We start from the raw sequence: 18,209 nt of genomic DNA, 5'->3' as shown, positions 1-18,209 counted from the left end.
CCTGGAATCCAATGTCTGCCCCCAAGTCTCTAATATAACTGTTTCATTTCCTTATAATAATAACATGTGCTGTTAAGGGCTTTATGTGTATCACCTCATTTAAACATTCACAACCCTTTATGGAGGGTATTGATATACTCATTTGAGACGTGAGAAGAACCAGAATGGTTACAGTGCTTTTCCTAAGACTACAACAAGCTGTGAGCCATGAATTGAACCTGGATCTGTCCTTCTCAATGTCCTTTTAGAACTTGGGTGTTAACTTCCCAGATCCCCACCAGAAATTATAGTATGCGACAGTGACTCAGAGGTGAGAGAGAGAAGCCAAAAGAAAGCATCTGGCTAGAGATGAACCAAACCAATTAAACCCGTAACCTGTTTTATTAACACATAAACTATACAACTCTGACTTAGCCAATGAACAAACCCAACACTTTGTTTCTCAAAGACCCTTCTAAGAGGGTCTCCCTCCTGTTCCCAGGGAAAGGGTGTGCGAACATGAGAACAACAACTACTCCTCAAAGAAATCAGTGGTGAACTCTGCGCCCCCTCTCTGCTGCGGCTCCTCTCTCTGCTCAGGCTCTTTTTCAACCTCTTCCATGAGTTGGTCTAGGTCCAGGTCACTGGAGGTTTCATCATTAGGTGGGGCATCACCATCCTCCTGAGGCTGAAGCTCCTGGGGTCCAGGCCCTTTTTGTCCCACCACAGGGCAGGTCTTGCCCTTTGGCACAGTTTTTGCTTTTTTCTCAGACAAGCTGGTTTCTGAGGCCTTGCTTTGGGGAGCTTTATATTTTTTCTTAGGACCTACATGAAAAGTGATTAAATTAAAAGACCTATTAGGTCACCTATTCTTTCTTTTATAGGTCAGATTCCTAAATTTCTATTTCCAAGAAATCTCTGAAAAAGATTACTGCTCTGAGTAGAAAAAAATATATGCTTTGAAGTCATGAAATCTGGACTCAAACTATGCAATAAATGTGTGTGTGTGTGTGTGTGTGTATACATATATAAAATGGGTCTTAAGCAAATTTAAGCCTCAGTCTCATCTTTAATAAAGGAAATTTCCAATCATAAAGATATTCAAATAATTAAAAGGAACATGCACATAGTGTCTATATTGCTAGCGCACTGCAAAAATTCAAAACCTTTAGTTCCTACCTCCTCACTAATCTCCTATCCCTGGAGTAAATCAAATCTATGATCATCGTTGGTATATATTGTGTGCTGCATTCTATAATCTGAAAGATGCCCTTTTGCCTAATCTTTGTCCTTTTTAAAGCACCAAAAAAAAAAAAAACCTGTAGAATTGCTAAGAAATGACCTAAGGAGGAGAGGTGCAAATATGAACCTTAGTTAGCCATAGTTTTTCCCAAGCCTTGAGTCTTACCTGGCTGGTCAGAATCTGAATTTGCTTGCCCTTCTTTTCCTCCCATTAAGGATTCGATTCCCAGAGATCTTTTCATCATCTTCTTTTGCAGGGTCCCAACTTGCCCATCTGCTTTGCCTGTATTACCTACAACCCCCGTCAAAAACACTGGTTTATTTCTCTCCAAAGCATAGTCTGACCCCCCACACTTAGTCATGCCCTGCACCTTCTGCTCATTTTCACTCTGTTGAGTTCTCTCAATTCCATCCTTTCCCCAATCTCTCTTATTTTTCCTGGATCTTCTTCACTTTATAGTCCTCAAATCCTGTCTCCTTCAGGAAGTCATCCTTCTTGACTAAGAATTTAAAAGATTATTCCACCTTTAAACTATTATTCTGTAATTCAATACACAAAAGTGAGGCTACAACTTTCCTGATTACACTCATTCATGTTCTAGAACTGAGACTATCAGTAAGGCCTGCCCTAAAGGCCCTTTCCAGTGTTTCTGCCCTGATGTAACTATATGTAACACATGTCCCTTTTCCAGCTGGCTTGCTCACCTCTTGCCTTGTTTTTTTTGGTCTGGGTTTTTGTTGCCCTAGGGCTGGGTAAAGGTGGGTTCTGAGGATGGGAGAGAAAAATAAATGAAGTCATAATTGTGTCTATTAAAGAGTGGCATGCTACAAAAATGAAGGGTAGGTTTACAGGAGTGAACTTAGGTCCTGTGAGCTTGAAACAGTTTAAATCAATGGCAAAAAAGATGTTCACTCCTTTCACTCTATTTGCTACTAGTCAACACAAGGTTTCATGCACATGAGAAGGAAATAAAGTTAGGCCACAAATAAGATAAAAAAAAATTAAAGGAGAAGGTGAAAATCTATATTCAGAACTTTAAGTTTCCAAACTGCATATAAGAAATTTGGAAGTTGCCACTCTGTTCTAACACCTGAAAAGATGAAGAGACTGAAGGATTAATAACTCTTCTTAAATCTGTTGAGAAGAGAAAAAAAGGCAAATTGCTGCTCTCAAGTCTGAAAAGACAGAGAGGTAAATACAGGGAGGCCTGGCTTACTACAATAGATAAAAGGAGAATCCAGGATAGGAACTAGTGCCAGGATAATAAAGACTTGGCAGTAATAAATTAATTTCTGGAAGGTCAGTGTAGACAATTAAAAAGCTGGAAATTCCAGGGAGACACAGTCATGGTGAGCTACTAGACTTCTGTGGGTTTAGCCCCAGAGGAGCCAGATTCTCATAGAAAATATCAGAGAAAAATCCCTCCATGTTTCTGGGGCAGGGGCAAAGGGAACACTTTGAAAAATACCAGAGCAATCCATTATCAAGGCCTGCCCAAAGGAGAAACTCACTAACCAGAGCTTATATTACTAGGGTGAAATCAAATCCTAATTGTCTTAAGGGAAGGGAAATACCCAACTCCTATCCATTCTAACCATCCTGTCTCACCTATGTTTGTATATCATTATTTATTTGTGGACTCTGGGTGATTATGTGTCAAAGTAGGTTCATCAATTGTAAAAAAAAAAAAAAAAGCACTACTCTCGTGGGGTATGTTGATAATGGGGCAAACTATGCATGTGTGGGTCAGGGGGCATGTGGAAATGCTCTGCACCTTCCTCTCAATTTTGTTTGAACATAAAACCACTATTAAAAAAATCTTCAAATATGAAAAGCAGTATCTGTTTAAAATACCTGAAAAAAAAAAAACTAAGGGAACAATGATTGAGTATCCTCAGTGTCCATATAAAGGAAGAAGGGAGAATGGAATCAATCTGTTATTCTATGAAATTGCCCTAGTCAGAACCAAAGAACTACAATAGAAACTAGGATGATAAGAAATAAATCTATAAAGACGTGAGATATTAGAGAGACTAGCTGAAGAAAAAAGAAAAATTTCCTTCCCAGGAGACTCCTAAGTGCTAAGAACAGTTTGTCAGAACCCGGAGGCAGAGCAAGATGGCTTGTTAGTAAATATAAATCCATGCTAACCAGATGTTCTCTAGAAATTGCCAAAAGGGAGTCCCCCAATTCAGTCTTACTTTGTTCTCTTCCTTCTTCTCCTCCTCCAACTCCAGTTCCTCTTCTTTCTCTGAAGAGGGACTTGAGCTGTTAGAACCAGAGATCATTACATCTAAAACACAAATAGGAAAGTCTAAGTCATTTATCCTATAAATGTTTAAGGAGTTCAAACCAGAGAATCCATTTTCCAACTCCACCCTTCATGACAAATGGTATTTTCAATACATTAGACATGATTCAAGAGCCTCATGATTCCATACTTGTCTATCACTATTCACTATGCACCCTCCCTCCACATTCCCTTGTTTCTCCATTCCTATATCCACCCATCCACCCACCTACCCATCCATCCATCCATCCCCTACATGTGGTATGGCATTCATGGAGAGCTAAACTGATGACACTGGATATAAAATAGGTTCAGTTGCTGTTCCCATGAAGGAATACCCCCACCAAAGTAGTGCTCCTACTTTTCCTACCTTTTCTTTCCCCACTATTGTCAGATGCATTATAACGGCTCCAGAAACCAAATAAGTTAACACGTTCCTGAGGGAACCAAGAAGCAAAAGCATCATCCATTAACATCCTGGAAAATGTTTGCCCTTTGAGGCCTAAATTTAGTTACAAAATTTATATTCCATACCATTTTCATTTGAAAGTTTACATTAGGTTTATCTAGATTTTTGTGATTGACTATTATATCATTATTGTCTCCCTTTCCAATTTATTTATAATTCAGTTAATAAACAGAGAGGGGAATTCACTGTTTGTCACTCTCCAGCCCACTCCCAAAGGCAGAATTTGAGCGTGAAAACCTATTCCACATAAAAGAAGTTAAAGTATATATTGAATCTTGAAAAGTACATCTAGAGTAGAATCTGAAACCTGAAGTTAAATAAGGAGATACAGTGTCCACTACCACAAACTCTATCCAGGGTTGAGAGTAGATCCCATTTGTTACAGGATAGGGAAAAGAATGGATAATTTCTAATCTGGCCAGGGAAAAAAAGACCAGTTCTAAAACTAAAATAGTGTAATAAGAAAGGACAAGCCAGATTTCTGCACCAGAGTGTATGGTTTGCTTTTGTGTCCCAAGCTCCATAGGGAGCAGGCATGCAGTCTGTATATTCCCCCACCTGGATATTGATCTGCTCTGCCTCTTGAGCCATCATCAAGGCTGCTCCCAATTTCTGGGTGCAGTCCTTGTTCCTGCACTTTTTCTGAAACAGAACGTTAAAGTCAATGATAAATAGTAGGGAAGTGGTCCCAACATACTGCTACTCACCAGACATTATCTTTATCCTGATATTGATTTGACATATCTAAATCTTTTGATCTCATAGACACAATCCTCCCCTACCCCACAACTGAACTTTTACTAATACCTAGCGATATTTTCATTCAACATTTAGGGTACTCTCTAAAGTAAATCCTATGGAAACACGAAATCTCAAGATTAAAAGGCATTCAGATGATTATGTTTTTAAGTTTCTTTAAATCTAGCTGTCTGATTTTCTGAGGTCCTCGAGTTACTGGGTCTTTCTCTGCTCATATTTAAGGCTGGTCAAACCCAGAGTGATCATAAGGAAGAAATATTATTTAGTTAATTCAGTAGTTCTCAACCAGAGAGATCTTGTTCTCAGAAGATAGATATCTTTTTTTTTTAGCTATCACAACCAGGAATACTATTAGTTAGATGCCAGTATTAGATGCCAGGGAATACTATTAGTTAGGAGCCCAAGATGCCACTAAATATCCTACAATGTATAGGACAGTCCTCCACAATTACCTGGCCCAAATTTCTATAGTGCCAAGTCAATCTGTGCCTTCATTTCTATCATACATGCTGTTGCTAAATGGCAGAAAATCATGATTTCAGGAAGCCCCCCCATCTGCCGGCAGGGAAGGAAACTATTATAAGGAAAAAACAATCTGCAATCCTGGTGTAAATAAGACCCTCATGAATAACCTAATCTTTGTATACTAGGTCAGACATGGGACTTTCTCCTGACACAGAGTCCCCTGGGAGAAAACCAGTTTCATTTAATTTTCAAATTTCCTATGTCTCAGCTGATTCTCAAGGATTGCTCACCACTCCAGCTAGCTCCAAGGACAGCTCCTGGAAGTTCTTTAGCATGTTGACTGGGATCCAGGCACGAGAGACTGTTTCTCCAAAAAATGTCACATGGTACTTAGACTGAAATAAAATATGGTTCTGTTAGGTCTGCTTGTCCTTCTCCCTGCTTTAGGGTCCTAGCCAGAAAAGACAGGGGAAGAAGAGAGGACCCACAGGAAGGAGATACTGTGCCTCACCTGCTCTCTTAAGTTTGACCTGCCCACCCTACATGATTCCATTATTCTTCCATCCTAACCTCAGGAATCCTAAACAAAGCATATTTATCAAAACTATAAACATCCTAGTAGTGAATAAATATTTAATTAATTTTTTTTCTGTATGTGAGTACTTATTTCTGTGCTTGTCAGTCTTATCTGTGTGTCTGTTTCTGTTCATGTCTGCTAGCTGTGTCTCTGTTTATAACGTTGTACACTTTAGTTTAACCTCAGTACCTACCTACCCTGGACCTGGAAAACTCACCGGTAGGGAATCCAGATGTGAAGAAAAAAGAAAATATTCCCCCAGGTCAGGATCAGATTCTACCATGCCTGGCCACCTGGAGAAAATAGAGAGGTGTAAGGGATGGAAGATGAGAACACAAATTCATCATTATATCTTTACATAAAGGGGGGCCATATGTTTTGCAAAGAAAAAATCCCAAAGATAGACCAATATGTAAATCACTACCAAATGACATCTTATAAGTGACTTCTATTAATATATAAACAAGTTTAGAAATCTTCTAGTAAAAGCATCTTATCCTTGTAACCTTCCAGCAACCCTGAGGACAAAAGTCCTCCAAAGTAGCTAGCCTATTCTTCCTGTTCTCTTTATTTTGTTCTCTCTTTTAAATTTCAATGTTTTAAAATGACTTTAGAGCCACCCTTCCCTCTCTACCCACTCAGGGTGGGACTGTCAGACCCTTTTTCTCAGGTAGATACCATCTCTACCAAGCAACCTCTAGAAAACATAGTCTTTCAAAGCCTCCAGGTTTGGTACTTTATCCTCTCCTTCACCACATATTCTTTCTAAAGCAGGTATCACCTCCATTATAAATCCTTTCCTGTTTCTCCCCTTCCCTGCTTGAATCTACCTCTCTCAGGTTCATGAGAGACAGTCTGACTATAACATGGTGCCCTACCAGGGGTAACCATATTGTTTGGCCCAGATGATGGATCCTGGGATGTAGGAAGCATAGGCCACATCACTCTCACGCCCAGTCCAGATTTCTTCAGGGATATCACAGCGATTATGCTCCAAGTCTGCCAAAAGTGAAGGAATGAAGAGCAGGGGTGAGGTTCATAAGGTGAAAATCTGGGTGAGGGCAGGGATAGAGTAAGAATAAATGGCATATGCGGCAGGTGGGACCAATAGGGCACTTGGGAGGCAGACATGGAGAAAGAACAACGAAGACCCACGGAGGAAAGCAGCTAGAGTCAGAGTAGGCTCCTTGCATTCTAAAATCAGAGATTCTAAACACCTGCCTGCATCCACACTGTACCCTGCTTCTACCTATGTAACATCATGATGGTAATTTCTCTGAAAACTCTATTTCCTCATCTGTAAGATAAACGAGTTAGACTAGATCATCATAATCTCTTCCAAGTAGTTTTGAACACTCTAGAATTCTAAGTCACTGGATCTCTTTTACCTGCTTTCCCCTATATATCATACTATTTCCCTTTCTATCCAACAACCCAAAACCAATTAATGGTCACACCAATGCTGAATAAGATAGAATTCGCTCAGATTCCCAGTTGCTCCCAAAATTTCACTCAGCAGGGTGTCTTCCTCCAGCTCAATATGGCCAGACTCTTCTTGATATCTCATGAAGATCCTTTCTTTACACAGACTCCTGTGTAAAGGCCCTTGACTATACCTTTATCATATTTAATCTCGATGATATATGCAGAGAAATAAGGGAAGAATAATAAAAATTTGAGAAAATTTGTTTTCCCATTTTACACCTGTATTTTGGTCACAGGACCAATTATCTGGGAGGACTGAAGGGTCAATATTCCCACGAAGTCGTCTCCATTTCTCACAGTTTGGGAAGGAACACTGGACCCAGACTAGACATTGACCTAGGACAAAAAAAATGGAAATAAGAGATTCAAAAGTATGTTCTTCCTTCTTCAATCCAACTAAAGCCAGTATCACACACAGAAAATCACACAACCTTAGAAATAAATAGTCCAGTGATATATAAATGGGAAAACTAAAGCTCTGAGAAGATAATGGACTTGCTAAAAATTAGTCAAAATCAGTGGCACAGCTAAACTTAGGGCCCAGGTCTCACATCTCAGTCTTTCTCCAATGCCATGTTATAGTCTCCTCCCTCAAGGCAAAAACTTACTGACAACTCTTAAATATGTTGCCTGGCATATTCCAGCCAGTGCCTGTTCTCTGCTGGCATGTCACTGCTGAAAAGCATTTTTGAAGGGTTAACCATAACTCCCATCCAAATCTCAACTAATTTACCTGTCCCAACTTTCAGAATCAACAATGCCTGAGTTTACCATCTTCCAAAGGACACAGGTATAGACCTGAGTTTTTCAATCAACTCTTTAACATTGACATCAGACTCTGCTAAAACACCAAGCATTTCTTTACCCATTACCTTCCAAGTCTTATCCCCACCTTTCTCTATTCCCCTATCTTCTAAGTTGACCCAAAGCCCTGTACAGCCTCTCCTCTATCCCTCCTAAACCCTTCCAGTACGCTCTTTGAAACCCAGACAAGGACAAGAGAAGTCCACCTTTTTTCAGCCTCTTCTTAGAACCTCTACCTCCTTTTTGAAATCTAGTGACTCGCTAGTGATAATTGCCCCTACCTGACCATGCCCCAAATTACACCCCTACATGTGGTCAGTTCCTTTTCACATATCCCATTTCTCTCAAGCCAAAAAACAGGGTCATTACCATCCTCACTTCACAGTGCCTCTTCCAGACCATTACCATCTTCCCTGGGATTACACCACCCTCTCATTTCCATAATGAAGAGGTTGACATCTGGTTCAGCCTTTTCCTCCTCTCCATTTTAATCTCCTTTCCTCATTTCAGATGACCACGAATTTCACAAGAATAACTCACAAGCACCTCAATTTTTAGTCCCTTGACCTTTTTCTCCACACCACTCCTGCATGGCTTACCCAGTCATACAGAGAATGTATACTCCCCTGAACCACTTACCCAAACACCCCTCTGACAGGAACTCTGTCCTTCCATTTCATATACTCAAAGACTCAAAGACCCCTATAGCAACTGTCACCCTATATAGCTCTCCAACCCTCTGGACCCTATCTTCCTCTAAATTTGAAAGCAATCTCCTTTCTTTACCTGTACTTACCCAGGTTTGAGTCTTTAGATTTTCTTGCAGACATTTTCAACTCCCTTTCCCTGTCCTTCCTCCCAACCAGGTGGCGAAATGAACCCATTCTACCTTTGGGGTAGAACCCACTCTGAATGAAACCACTCTACCTTTGGGGTACCTACACTTACTCAGCAAAGTACTAAAGAAATAAATATCACATAGTCAGGTATTCAGATATATTACATACTCACGACAAACAACATCTGCCAGTATATCTCCCTAGTAAGTTTATTCTTCTGTCAAATTTTATCTTAAATGCCTGAATATAAGAAACTCTACTAAAATCATCTTGTAGAAAATCAGTTAACTCACATTTGAATTTTTTCAAAATCTCTTATTTTAAGGATGACCATCTCAATGACTTTTATTTTGAAAAATAAAGAGGAGTTGGGAGTACACCAGTCTGAAAAGACAACTGCCAAATGATATGTTTTTGTATATTTATAGATGTGACCTACTAATCTTAGAAAAAAAGAGAATCAGGGGTTGTGCACCATAAAAAGTGAACAAAAATCAATAAAATAAGTGACTGGTTGTGAAAATAATGAACAGCCATGAGAAAATTGGGGGGATCATCCTAATGATATAAAACTAGATATTTATGGATTGGAGGAAATTCCCAAATAACAGCAAAATTCAGTTCTTCAGTGTCCTTTCAAACAATTTAGCTGAAGTGTTCCCAAACTGAAATTCACAATGCAACTCCATGATAATGAAGACGGATGTCACACATATGTTAAGAGCATTTCAGGTGACTGCTCATATTTTAAGCAATAGTTTCTTTGGGTTGTGATCCCTCATTCTGCTACATGCCTCTTCAACCTTCCTGGAAAGTCCCAATTCAGTGTGCTTTACTGGGGCTTTCATTCTAATCTCTAAATGTTAGGGCTCCAAAGACTTATTCCTGAGTCTTCTCATGCCACACATTTTCCTGAAGCAAGCTCATCCATTTCCATAACTTTTAAAAATCCATTTTCATACCTAACAAGAGTTAGAGATCATCAGTGTTTGTTGTAAGCTCCAGATTCCCCTTTTGACATCTCAAATTTAAGAAAATTAAATGCCTTCAAACTGGAATGTTTGATCTTATCATACAACTTGTTCTTTCTCCACCTTTCTCTTCCTCCTTTTGTGTAATTGCTTATGTCAGAAAAACCAATCATCTTTGACATACTTTCTCCTTTCTCTAACTCCTCCCCCAATAGTCAATGTATTGCCAATTTCACTTCCAAAACATATTTTAAGATCATCCTTTTCTCTATACCTATTCTTCTTGGACATTTTCATCCATTCTCAATGATGCAGCTCCCAAATTTGTATCTCCAGCACAGACCTCTTTCTTAAACTCTTAATCTTATCACATGTTCCCTAATGAGTTCGAAGTTGAATTAATCATCTTAAACCTGCTATTTTCTTCTATATTTTCCATTACAGATCATGGTTCTTTCAGTCACTCGTGACAGAAAACAGAATCATATCAGAAACCTCACTCTTCCTCAGCTCTCATATCCAACTGGCAATCATATCACATTGCTCCTGCTTCTTGACCTCAAATTTATCTCTTCCTCTTCACTCCTACTATCTTGCATGGATCACTATTTCTAGGGTTTAACCTTGCCCCCTCCAATTTATCTTCCATTCTAGTGTCAGATTGAGTTTTCTAAAATGCACAACTTATCAAGTTTCCTTTACTACTTAATGTCAATGGTTCCTCTTCACCTTTAGAATGAAATCCAGGGCTCTCCTGGTAGTGCAATGGGTTAAAGCACAGCACTATGAAGGTATCTGCAGACTCAGCATGAGTTCAATTTCTGCCAGGGAGGTGACCCACATGGCACAACAGGCCTCTTCTCCTCCCCTCAGCAGTGTGTTTCAGTAGATCTGCCTTCTGTTCTTGACTCTGTCTCTGGTGAATCCTCTCACTCCCCGCACCTCTGGCCTGTACTCTAGTGCTTGTATGCATAAATAAATCTTTAAAAATGAATAAATAAAATCCAAATTCCTTAATATGCACAGCCCTTTATGATTGGTCCTCCCATGCCTCTAGCCTTCTACCACCCCTGAAACCTCTTTACCCTCAACATACCTAAAAGCTACAACCATTAGCCATCCTCCATAACTGCCAATAACTGACCCTCATTCCCACCTTAGTTTGCCTGATTATTCTTCAAGATCTGACTTAAGGGACTCCCTGGTGGCAAGATGGTTAAGTCCCAGCACTATGAAGCTATCCATGGTCACTGCAGCATGAGCTCAACCCTCGAACAGAATACTGACCCACATGGCACAGTAGACTTATCCTTTCTTACTGGCTGCTCCCCTCAGCAGTGTATCTCAGTAGATCTTCCTGTTCTGCTCCCCTACTCTGTCTCTGGTGAATCCAATCACACCCCCTGAAACTCTGGCCTGTACCCCAGATCTTGAATGCATAAAAAAATAAATCTTTAATAAAAATCTGGCTTGAACAATATCTTCTCTTGGGAACTTTTCCAGGTATACTTAGGGCATCCTAATCTTCCTCATAAGTCTTCTCCTGCAACAGGCTTACCTTCACTTCCCCTGAATTTACTCAGCACCTCCTGAAATGCCTGATATATACAGTAGCACCCAACAGCTGTGGGCTATATGAATGAATAACTGAATGAAATCTTTCTCTCTCTTCCTCAATAGCATAATAAGTAGCTGTGAGAGATAAATTACAGTCTGCAGAATGTCCTAACATCCTTGCTTCTCTCCTTTATCTCTAATTTTCAAACCCAAGTATGTTTTACAAACCATGGCTCTCACCAAAACCACATCCTTCTCCATTTTGTTGGCTCCTGATCTGACAATGACCCTGATTTGTTGTCTCCAATGGGTCATTTTGTTTTTGTTCATGTCCACTTTGGGCTTTCTCCACTTTCTCATTTTCTAGGAAGATAAAATAAAATACTGTAGGGTGGGAGATGAAGAAGAGATTCTTTACAGTTAAGGACCAGTGAAAGCCTAACAGTTTCAAGTCTTGGACTGAAAATTCTCATCTTGTCCACTACCCCCAGCCCCTAATTTTGGAATAAGTTCTTGAGCCAACTATCATGGTATATCTGACTACTTACGAGTTTCCTTCTTTCTTTTGCTTAAGGAGGGTCTACTGAATCTCTTCTCAGAGGGTACAGGATCTGGCTGGCCTGCTGTAGATGTCTTTATCTTAGGGATTATTCCATCTTCCTGAGAGACTGAAATCTCTAGAATATGAGGTACCTTTAACCCCACTCTGAAAATAATATTTTTTAATGAAAAGGTTAAAAAGGAGAAGTTTGTAGTACACTTCCTTTGGGGAAAAAATCCAAGGATAAAAGGAAGCTAGAAGAATTCTAGGCTCTCTAAAACCTCCTGAGATCATTTTATCCATCTATTTGCCCATTTTCCCAACTCAAAGTTATCTTCCTTGCAGTAAAAGAAATCTATAATATTATGAAAAATGAATATAGTCAAATAGCTAACCATTTGCTAATGTTAAGTTCATTCCATGATCAACTTACCTGAATGGGATGAACTTACCCATCAGCATTATCATTATCAGTGGAAGCAGCAATTTTTGGTTCCTTGTCTACATGGGCATACACTATGGGCTGGGCACAGGAAGTCTCTGCAAAATAAAGGCTAGCTCTCATCTCTCTCAAAACAAAATACTATAAACAGAGAAGAAATTGAAGGAAATAACCATTAAATTATTTCCAAATTATAACTTTTCATTAAATATCTCCCAACTGCTACCTGAAAGAGCCTTTGGACTTCTGTCACACAGAACCTTGAGTCTCAGGAAAAACTACAATCTATCCTTCAGTAAGCCCTTTCAGCTTGACCTGCCTCATTCTAGAGTAACAAGGTAATGTTCATCTAGCTTTGTGTACATAACAGAAATTGTATGTAATGTGTTTTAATATCATTTGTTCCTCAAATTTTTCTCTATGAGTAATAGTACTCACAGCTTTTCTCTATGAGTTGTAGTATACTAAAAATGCCAGACCATTCTCCTTAGTGGTCTAGTTAAAGTCTCGGGACTTGCACTATATAGTTTAATTCTAAAAATAAAATATCTTAAGAATTTGTTAAAATAGCATTGGAAATAAAATGTGCAAGAGTAGATGGAAACTAAGTTCTTCAAAACTAGGAAAACGATTTATCTTTTCTAAGTAGATTGCAAACATACAAAAAATAAATTATACCTTAAAAATCTAAGTGAGAATCTATAAATATAACCTACTACTCTACAAGTCTAACTCTAAGGTGGTTAAGCTATATATTGACAAAAGATGAAGGATTTAAAAAATATTTCAAAATCCCATTTAATATTTCTTACTTAAAAAATAAGGAAAGCTGTCAACTTACTCTACCTCTCAGATAACAGTCTCTGCGCTAACTGAAACTATTTTTTTTTTTCTCTCACTGTAAACCATACCCAAGCACTCCTGGAGGGACTTCCGTAGCACAATCTGGACAATCTCCTCAAATTCTGCATTGGTAAGACTTGATTTTTCCTGTAGAGACAAGAATAAGGGAGGAAAAACTGCTCATCTTTCCCCAGTCTGTTCTCTGAACAGTGAAGCCTCCTTTAGATGAGGCAACAAGTTTACAAGGCTACAGGAATGTACTCAACACACCTAAGCACCCCATAAACTCTATCCCAGATCTCCTTGGAATGAAGGAGTCAAAAACCAAAGATAAAAGTTTATAAAGTCTCTTTTCACTTCTATGTTCACCTCCACGCTACCTCAGTTCCTAACAACTCCAGTAATTCCTGAGAAACACTATCATCAACACATCTTTAACCTCTTTAAAAAGAAAATAGAAGCCACAAAAAAAAAAAATTAAAAATCTGAGAGTACAGGATGAATTTCCACAACATAAAAAAACTGTATTTCTAGGGTGGGTTTCTAGGAGAAACTGTCCCACCAGAGCTCAGCAATGGAACTGATACCTTTTCCTTCTTCTTCACTTGCTTGCTGTCTTGAGTCTTTCCTTTTTTCTCTTGGCCACTGCTTGGACCATTCTTGGTGGTTGCGTTCTCCTTCTTCTCTAAGCTGGCCTTTGGCAGATTTGGCTTGGTGTCTGCCTCTGGGAAATTGATCCCCAGGGTGCCCTCTTTAGGTGAGTTAGAACTATAGGGTATCAGGTTACACAATTTTTGTCCAGGTGGGGCAAAGGTTTTCTTTGGTGCTTTCCCACATTCTGAAAGAAAATTGATTATCAGATGGAAATTTATAAAACACTCGGGAAGGGTCTCCTAGTGGCATAGAGGATAAGTCTCATTACTGATGTAGCCAGAGTTGGATCTCTGGCCAGAGAGCTAACCCACTTATGGCATAGCAAACATCTCTTGGATCTACCTGTTCTGCTCCCTCCTCTATCGCTGGTGAATCCTCTCATCTCTTGCACCTCTGGCCTACACCTGTTCTTCCATGCATAAATAAATTAATTTTAAAAAGAATACATAGGGTCTGACACAGAAATCACCATATCAGGATTTTCTGGAGAGAACTTTTTTTTACAGAAATTTTTTTTTAAATATTTATTTATTTGGCCCTCCCTGATGGCGCAGCGGGTTAAAGCACAGCACTAAGAAGCTAAAATCACTTCCGCATGAGTTGGATTCCTGCCTGCCCCGGAGGTGATCACATGGGCGGCAGACTTCTCCTGACTTGCCCATTGCTCCACTAAGCAGTGTACTTTGTCTATCTGCCTGTTCTGCTCCCCACTCTTTCTCTGGTGAATCCTGTCACTGCCCCTGCAGCTCTGGCCTGTACCCCAGTTCTGTATGCACAAATAAAATCTTTTTTTAAAAATCTTTAAAAAATAAAAATAAATAAATGTTTATTTATGCATACAGAACTGGGGAACAGGTCAGAGATGCAGGGGCAGTGACAGGATTCACCAGAGAAAGAGTGGGGAACAGAACAGGCAGATCTACGAAGTACACTACTGAGGCAAGCAGCCCCTGAGGCAGGAGAGGTCTGCTGCACCATGTGGGTCACCTCTGGGGCTGGGTATCGAACTGGCACTGAGGCGGCTGCCACCAGCTTGCAGTGCTGTGTCCTAACCCATTGCACCACCAAGGAGGGCCTAGAGAGAACTTTTAACAAATTCAGATGTAGGCCTCTCCTTACCTACCCTCCTACCTTAATACTCATAAAATAGAGTAATGGTCAAGAATCTGTAACTTTACAAAGCTATCTAGTCAGTAGATTCTGATGTACTATAAGGTTTATGAATCACTAAGTACATCAAAAATTACAAATATGTGGGCCCTCCTTGGTGGTGCAACGGGTTAACGCACAGCACTACAAAGTTGGCCATAGCAGCTACAGCATGAGTTAAACCCCCCACCCACATGGCGTAGCAGACCTCTCCTGTCTTGCACACCGCTCCCCTCAGCAGTGTACTTCATCAGTCTGCCTATTTAGCTCCCTACTCTGTCTCTGGTGAATCCTCTCATTGCCCCTAAACTTCTGGCCTGTACCCCAGTTCTGTGTGCGTAAGTAAATAAACCTTTTTTTAAAAAGCATACAAGAAGCTTAATTTGAAATTTTATATTTGACAAACTCTACAGAAAATTAAAAGTAGCCTGCCACCCAAAAAATTCTGTAAGTGATTCAATCATCCAGCTAGCCATAAATAATGGCTCTTCTTCTGTGTTTCCATAACATTTGTGCTTTGATGACATTTACCATGTTGAAATTTATGTTATAAATACTTACTGTTTTTTCTTTCCCACTGAGTTCATACATATTCCTTCCTAAGTGATATATTTCCCTCAAAGTGACTAGAAAAATAGTAATTTTATTAAGTAATTTTTATTTTTATTATTTTTTTAAAGATTTATTTATTTGTGCATACAGAACTGGGGTACAGGCCAGAGGCTCAGGGGCGGCGAGAGGATTCACCAGAGAAAGAGTGGGGAGCAGAACAGGCAGATCGACAAAGTACACTGCTGAGGGGAGCAGTGGGCGGGACAGGAGAGGTCTGTCACGGCATGTGGTCACCTCCGGGGCAGGCGGGAATCGAACTCATGTGGAAGTGGCCTTAGCTTCTCAGTGCTGTGCTTTAACCCGCTGAGCCACCAGGGAGGGCCAAGTAACTTTTATTTATAAGATTTATTTATTTATGCATACAGAACTGGAGTGTAGGCATGATAAGAAGATTCACCTTAGACAGAATGGGGAGCAGAACAGGCAGACTGATGACATGCACTGCTGAGGGGAGCAGCAAGTGGGTCAGTAGAGGTCTGCTGCACCATGTAAATCATGGCAGGGGCTGGGTTTGAACTCGTGTTGAAGGGGATGTGGTTCACTTACAATGCTATGCTTTACCCATTGCACCACCAGGGAGGGCCAAAAAGTAGTAACTTTTAAAGAGTGAGTACAGCTATATGTAAACTGAGTTGCCCTTTGAAGGGAAGAGTATTCAGATGACCAAAGGCTAAGAAAAAAGGGAAAAATGAAAAACATATACAAAGTAAATACCTCATTTTAGACTCACCTTCTTTACTCTGCAATGTTGTCATCATTCAACTCAAAAGCGTGCCTCTGTCACAAAAAATAAATTAGCAGTTATGACTCTGGTTATGACTTTAAACTGACAAGATCTCTTTGCCTGGGATTCCTAAACTTTCTGCCTTCTTTACTACATTTCTACCTCCTCAGCAGTGACAACAGGTACCAGAGGTTAATAAAATTACTGTTTTAAAAGATTAGCAATAATTATCTAAGAGTTGTATGTGCCAAACCACTTCTAACTTGAGATAGGTACTTGTAAATAGGTAGAAATAATAATGGTAGTGATAGAAAAATATATATTAAGAGAGTAGGGGTAGTAGTGCACAGACAGTCTTATAAGTTAAAGAGTTTTCTTCAGCTAGTAACAATTAAAACAAATAATTTCAAAATTCTGACCTAATTTGGTTCCTATGCATAGAAAACCCCTTTTTTAAACATCACTATAATATATAACGTGTGCGTGTACACACACACATATTTTTTCCTTTTATTTATCTTCTAGCCCAATAAATTTCTCAATGTGCTGGATTCTAGTCATCTCTATTGTAGATTCAGAAATACTTGGTAACCAGTAGAGGTCCCCACAGAAGCTAATCATAAGAATCTAGCATCTTTATATCATAGTTCATCTATAGTTATTTACTCACAGATGTTGTATACTATATCAATGTTTTGTTTTTACTACCAAAGCTGTGACTAACAATAATGTACAATACTTACTGAGCACTGACTGTATTCTTTATCCTTTCCATGTCATTCTTTTAATTCTCACAATAAATCCATGAAATAGACACCATTTTACATTTTGAGGAAAATGAGGCTTAAAGGGATTTAGAGATACTGGTAAGTGATAAAATCAGGATTAGAACCCATCTGATTTTAAAGTGTGAACTATTAACTGTCCTGTGCTACATTCAGTAGTCTAGTTCAGAGCTTCACAACCCTTTTAATATAGCACACATTAATATCACACATTGAAATTTGGAAAATTGTATTTCTAGGTACTCTGGGTAAAAGGACCAGGCTTACAACTGAAGGCGTAGGAGTGAGGAGACTCTAGCTATGCCCAAAACTGAAAAAATTGACATTATCTCTACACAGCTTTAAGCCATTTGTGTCAAGACTTATCTCACAATATTCCAGTAAGAAACTTTCCATTACTGATAGTATTTCCCAGTTGTTAGAAAGGAATTGCTTTTTGTTTTATCAGTCCAGAACCTTCTCATAACTCATATTCAGTTTTTTCTGGGTTTAGAGCATATAAGCCATTCTTATTTTTGTAGCAATTATAATAAGCATTGTATCTCTGGAAAGGGCTTTACAAGTGGTAAAGTGCCATGTCTCCGTTTTTTAGAAGAAAAAATATGCAAAGAAAGGTTTAGTGGTTTTCCCACTGCCTCATTGTTAATATATGGCAGAGCCAAGATGACCTAGGTCTTTTGTCTCTTAAGTCACCTAAAAACACTTCCATTTTTTTTTTTTAGTGACCTTTTTTCTAGCTGTTGGTTTTCAGTGCTTTGAAGGCCGTGGACCTGAAACTCAAGGCCATATCCTACAATAAGAGACTCCTCAAAGTAGTGTAAGATGGCTATTTTGTTTTATATACACTTTCTTTAAGGAATCTGAAAATTCTAAGACCCTCACATGGCTAAGCTATAGTAAACACTCAGCTGTTCAGGATGTAGAGTTTCTCCCTTTAGATCCCAAGATGAATCCAAAAAGTGTTAGGAATTTGACTTAGTCTGGCCATAGCATGTCTGAAATGTAAAGTGTTTCATAATTA

At 39.2% G+C, this 18,209-nt stretch overlaps 1 protein-coding gene across 2 annotated transcripts; it reads right to left on the bottom strand.

The window, feature by feature from the left end:
• Positions 1–374: 374 nt before the first annotated feature.
• On the bottom strand, positions 375–16,437 carry ZCWPW1 (zinc finger, CW type with PWWP domain 1). Of its 2 annotated transcripts, XM_004691629.2 has the most exons (16): positions 16,410–16,437; positions 13,852–14,102; positions 13,333–13,411; positions 12,432–12,546; positions 11,987–12,144; positions 11,679–11,801; positions 7,487–7,603; positions 6,661–6,781; positions 6,000–6,075; positions 5,496–5,600; positions 4,540–4,623; positions 3,883–3,949; positions 3,424–3,515; positions 1,927–1,987; positions 1,388–1,534; positions 375–804 (listed from the first exon to the last, which is right to left on the bottom strand). In XM_004691629.2, exons 1-16 carry the CDS (start codon positions 16,435–16,437, stop codon positions 512–514), a joined length of 1,917 nt encoding a protein of 638 aa, XP_004691686.1. In that variant the 3' UTR covers positions 375–511. The 2 variants fall into 2 exon arrangements, with proteins under 2 accessions (XP_004691686.1, XP_012587261.1); XM_012731807.1 differs by lacking the exons at positions 1,388–1,534; positions 1,927–1,987 and having other exon boundaries at positions 521–804.
• Between the last annotated feature and the right edge of the window lie 1,772 nt (positions 16,438–18,209).

This window comes from Condylura cristata, unplaced genomic scaffold, assembly GCF_000260355.1.
Source record: "Condylura cristata isolate star-nosed mole 26May11 unplaced genomic scaffold, ConCri1.0 scaffold00032, whole genome shotgun sequence".
Lineage (NCBI taxonomy): Eukaryota > Metazoa > Chordata > Mammalia > Eulipotyphla > Talpidae > Condylura > Condylura cristata.
Note: the sequence above shows the minus strand (reverse complement) of the source record. Positions and strands in the feature narration are given on the sequence as shown.